Raw genomic sequence first — 5,000 nt, 5'->3', positions numbered from 1 at the left:
AACTCACTCACCTATTCAGTCGTGAACACATATTTTATTTGTTCTGTTCTTTCCACGCGAGGGTTTCATGTCTCAGCATTGAGTATATATGCCTTGGCTTCTGGAAACCTCCTGGCCAAGTTTCGAGATTTCTAGAATTAGTTTTGTAGTCAAACATATATCTATGGATAATTTTCAAGTTGAATATTAGTAACGATAACATATTTCCCATGACAAAGTAAACCAGACCAAGATTGCCGACATAGGGGGCCTGTACATGTTTTGCTTTGTGTATAATCTAAAAGAGACCAGTAATTAGTAATTACTTCGTTTAATATTCTGTTAGACTTTGTAGGCTTACTCTTTGTTCTGAGTGTTTAGGTACATTCAGTTTTGAAATCTTTGCACTCTGGCTGCCTTCAGCATACAACTTGCTGATTGGTGATCACACAGAATTCTCATGTAACTTGCTGAGAGATATGCCGCTTTAGCTTTTCTCCGCTTTGCAGAAACAGACTTTAATCTAGATGAGATCAGCTAGATTCTTAGCTGGTTTACCAATTGTTTTAGTTGATCTACACATAGGAAAAAGGTAGACAGAGTCCCGCTCTGAAACAAGGAATAAAACACAAAATTCACATCAACATCTCTCCTTCTTCTATTTCACTGAACTTGTTCCTTGGTGAAACAAAAAGAGAACAAACGCCCATAACCTTGCCAATCAATCTTAAAATTCGTTTCGACAGACACTCCCCCTGGTCGCCCACATCAACAACTTCGCTTCAGCTTCAACCAATGGCAGAATCCCAACGATTGTATCAGGAAACGACTTGAGTGATGCTCTGATGGTGCTCGTCAACGCTGCCTACTTCAAGGGCACGTGGCAATACCTCTTCAACGCCAGGGCCACCAGACCTAGGGAGTTCTACGTCTCGCCCGGGGTGTCCGTTGTAACACCCATGATGAAACAGACCGCGTCCCTTCGATATGGTAATGAAGATTCGTTGTGGAAGAATTGGCATATAGACGGATGGACATAATGGGAAGAATATATATCATTAGATAAGAGTATTAAGAAGTTTTGTTCCATCATTCTGTTATAGTAAAGTACTCGTAAAGTACTCGTAAAGGTTCGTATTGCTAGCCTTCCCCTTTTCAGCATTTTCGCCACCATAGCTCCTCCCTCCCCTAACTATTTCAGTGAAACTAGACAAAAACGAATGATCATCTGACGCCTTATCCCTTCTCCTAAACGACCACATCTATCCACACAGGCGAGTTCGACAACCTCGCTGCAAGGGTCTTGGAACTGCCTTACGCTGGTGGTGCAATGTCCATGTTCCTCTTACTTCCCTTGGATGACGGACCTCAAGGCTTCGCTAACATGGCCACAAAGCTGAATGGAAACAATGTTCGAGCAGTGACGCTGGGGAAGAACTTGTTCAAGAAAGATGTCGATCTCCTTTTGCCGAAATTCAAGCTGGAGCAGACAGTGTCCGAGGCTTTAATTCCGGTGAGTTTGATTTAATGTTCTCGAGGGAATTTTTTGAAGAGTAGGAAATACTAATATAACTCAACAGTGTTGTAGTAGTAATAGTATAAATAGCAGTAATAATAGTGGGAGTAGTAGAATACTGCTAGTATAAGTAATAGTGATTGCAGAGGTAGTGGTGACATAGTAGTATGATTCAGTAACTGTATGGGAACGATGAGTTACGTGGAATCTGATGTTTTGTTGTCAGCACTGAAAAAAAATAGTTCATCAATTGTTGCTTTTTTGCTTTGAGGTTCCCATCGCTGACGTTGTGCCCCTACAATTTATTCATGTAGTAAATGATCTGATTTGCGATGTTTTACCTTTTATGATGAAATGAACCTTTCTGTCCCAACAGGCTCTGCAGAATATGGGGATCACCGACATCTTTAGCAGCAGGAAAGTGGACTTAACAGATTTTGGACCTTTGAGAAACATTACCGTCGACAAGGTCATCCACAAGGCCTTCGTGGAGGTGAACGAAGAAGGGACAGAAGCTGCTGCAGTAACAGCGGCAATCCTAGTATTTAAGTCGGCGTCAAGCCATCGAGACGATCTACCTGTCCAGTTCCATTGCAACCGCCCCTTCATTTTCTTTATCCAGGATAACGATACTCGAAATATCCTTTTCATGGGAGCTTATAAGAATCCTGCGACGGCCACTAGGTAGGATACCGAGAGGAGTTCCTCTGAGTAGCAACAAAGAGGACAAGGAAACAATTGTTACGTAGGCATTGGAAGGTTGGGACTGGAAGAGGATGGGAAGAGGAGGGGGATGGATAACGAGGGAAAGGAATTTTAGACGACACGGGAGCCAGAGTTGGAAATGGCGCGCACGTGGGCGTTGGTTGCACAAGCATTTTCCTCGTTGCCGGAAAATTATGTTGGACTTCTTTCTTTTGTCGTTATTTTTTTTTTCTCTCTCTCACTTTCTTATAATTCTGTTCAGTTTTTCTTCTTATTCTTTTCTTTCTTTTTTTTTTTCTCAGGGCTTGTCGGTGTTTCGTATTTATTATTTTGTATTTTAGTTGTGTCGCAAAATGTTAGTGTTTATAAACAAATAAAATTGTAATAACTTCTTTGTTACGTTGTATTTGATCCCGTTGTTATTTTTTGGTGGAGAGATGACATAATATAAATACATTTAGTGTCAAGAGCAAGATTTAGTACTATGACAAGAGCGAAGAAAATGATAAAATTACCAGCGAGAACGATAATTGTAATGATTTGTATTGGTGGTACTCATGTAATGAGGATAATAACGATACCAATGATAATACCAACGAAGATGATAACAACAATGACATTAAGAGGAGAAATACCAACAACAGCAATATTAGCAATGGTAGTAGTAGTAATTAGAGTGGTAATAGTGGTAGTAGTTCAAATAGTAATTGGAGTGGCAGTTGTATAAAAAGTATCATTAGTGGTAATATTAATATAGCAATAACAATGATAACAATAAATCGTAATAACTGTAGTGAACTTATGCTGAAGGCGAGGTTCACGGGTAGGCTAACTGATGAATCAGTAATTCCATTCAGCTATTTTATTTCTATCTTGAAGACCCTGCAAAGTCAGGATGTCCTGGAGCTGTTGCATGGATGCAACTTTGGCATGAATGAGAAATGAGGTCTCAAATTATATGACTTTTAATTGTGTGATAAATAGATATGTATTGTTTAGGTTCACAGAACTTGCAATTATTGAGAAGTACCTTGGTCCTCTGCCACAGCATTTGAAAGAGTTTGCGAAAGATATTTGTATCCAAGTCTAAACAATCACATTTCCTAGTTAACCTCTTGTTTTGACATCGGAAAACTATTTTTCAAACATATTAAAGAGTTTGTTTGTTAAGAAGATTAATATAGTAACTGCAATACGTGAAATAACACAGCCAGACTTCTTTTTGCATGTCAAAAACATACAATACTATTGGTAGAAGAAATAGAAACTATCTATATAGGAACATGCTAACCATTTCCTTTCGTTCACACTAAAATACCGTTCGTACAGCATCCGTTTGATTTAACTTCAACATTAGCTCATGGGCTGTGTTGTTTGTCTGTGTGATTAATATACATATTTTCTTTTCAGGAATATAAGTTCAAGGTGTTTCTTTTTCTCTCTCATAATGCCGTTAATTGAACAATGAAGAAGTTGCATGTAAGAATGGCAGCATTATGGACGCTGGATTGATGGTGTATTCTTATTCATTGAGAAATTTCGAAGATAAACTTAGATAACAAGAAGGAAAACAAGAGTACCATTATTCAGAAATTGTTTTACTAGGGGACTTCATATTCAAGAGAAATAGGGTAAGATAGAAAACTCTTTTACTGATCCTGAAATGGTGATTGCCCGAGGAATGCCTTCTTACTGGCTTTTAATCTTTAATTCTTCTGAATGCCATCTGAACTCCATTATTTCTGGCCATTCCGTCTCCTTTATTGGAATTTCACCATACCCCTCTACATCATTATCCGCTACTATTCCACAATCCTTCTTTACTTCGGGATATCAGGGAGCCGTTGCAGGATTTTTGTAGGAGCTCATGAAAAGGATGCTGCGCGTATCATTGTCACGAACTAGGAAGAGGAAAGGGCGGTTGCAGTGGAAGAGGACGGGCTGGGTGAAGGACCTGATGAGCACAATAAGCACGGCCACTGCGGCGGCTTCCGTACCCTCTTCGTTGACTTCTACGAAGGCCTTATGAATGATCTTGCCCACTCTCATGTTCCGCAGGTTGGCCTTGTCGAAGGGGATGTTGATGACTCCGATGTTCATGACAGTCTGTGGAAAAATGGATTTTTTTTTTTTTTTAAATCATGGATTGGACAAGTTTGTTTTAGACAAAGAATATTCTTACACTGATAGTGAGCACATGCAGTATGATGGCATTAAAATCAAAACATTAATGACAGAATCGCCTGAAAAAGTACCTCATCACATAAAGAACATACAACGCAATTCAACATGCGCATGCAAAGCAGGATACTTACTCGGGATAAGGCTCGCCACATTCACGTCCAACTTGAACTTAAGGAGCTGAAGGTCGACCAATCGACGAATGAGGAGCTTCTCGTTCGTGCCGCCCCCAGGTTATTCCCGCTGAGCCGAGAGACCATCTTGGTGAAGCCAAGAGGCCCTTCTTCAGAGGGGAGGAATGTGAACATAGCCATTGCATTGCCCTTGTAAGGCAGTTCCACGACCCTGGCCGCAATCTGACAATAAAAGGAACAAATAAAAAAGGATGTTTAATAAGGAAATTATAGAGATAGAAGAAGGAAGAGTTAGAAGGGGGGGGTCTATGAAAGTTGTAGGAAATGGAAGACTGCAGTTCCAAGAAAGTAGTGAAGGATTAAAAATGCTGGTAATAAGCAAGGAAGTGGTAAGTTTTGCATGGCGGTATGAATTCGCAGCTGAGGTTGTACCGAGCTTATAATACCAGGTAAATGATAAACGATTGATTTTTGAGCCCACGATA

General features: G+C 39.9%; 3 protein-coding genes across 3 annotated transcripts in view; 1 reads left to right on the top strand and 2 right to left on the bottom strand.

Moving 5' to 3' along the window:
• Window positions 1-2,592, top strand: part of LOC122242711 (leukocyte elastase inhibitor) — a 4,839-nt gene extending 2,247 nt beyond the window's left edge. Inside the window, exons 4-6 of the mRNA XM_043000067.2 lie at window positions 726-969; window positions 1,254-1,492; window positions 1,872-2,592. Coding sequence (XP_042856001.2) covers window positions 726-969; window positions 1,254-1,492; window positions 1,872-2,183 — 795 coding nt within the window. The 3' untranslated portion in view covers window positions 2,184-2,592. The remainder of the gene's footprint in view (window positions 1-725; window positions 970-1,253; window positions 1,493-1,871) is intronic.
• A 60-nt stretch (window positions 2,593-2,652) lies between these two features.
• LOC122242712 (uncharacterized) overlaps window positions 2,653-5,000 on the bottom strand; it is a 19,778-nt gene continuing 17,430 nt past the window's right edge. The window contains exon 10 of the mRNA XM_086544236.1: window positions 2,653-4,306. Within this exon, the coding sequence (XP_086400362.1) occupies window positions 4,034-4,306 (273 nt within the window). The 3' untranslated portion in view covers window positions 2,653-4,033. The remainder of the gene's footprint in view (window positions 4,307-5,000) is intronic.
• LOC147470396 (uncharacterized) overlaps window positions 4,523-5,000 on the bottom strand; it is an 885-nt gene continuing 407 nt past the window's right edge. The window contains exon 2 of the mRNA XM_086544741.1: window positions 4,523-4,737. Coding sequence (XP_086400867.1) covers window positions 4,667-4,737 — 71 coding nt within the window. The 3' untranslated portion in view covers window positions 4,523-4,666. The remainder of the gene's footprint in view (window positions 4,738-5,000) is intronic.

The sequence above is a fragment of the Penaeus japonicus genome, unplaced genomic scaffold, assembly GCF_977035675.1.
Source record: "Penaeus japonicus unplaced genomic scaffold, GWHDUDI00000001_assembly GWHDUDI00000015, whole genome shotgun sequence".
Classification (NCBI taxonomy): domain Eukaryota; kingdom Metazoa; phylum Arthropoda; class Malacostraca; order Decapoda; family Penaeidae; genus Penaeus; species Penaeus japonicus.
This window is presented reverse-complemented; position numbering and strand designations above follow the sequence as displayed.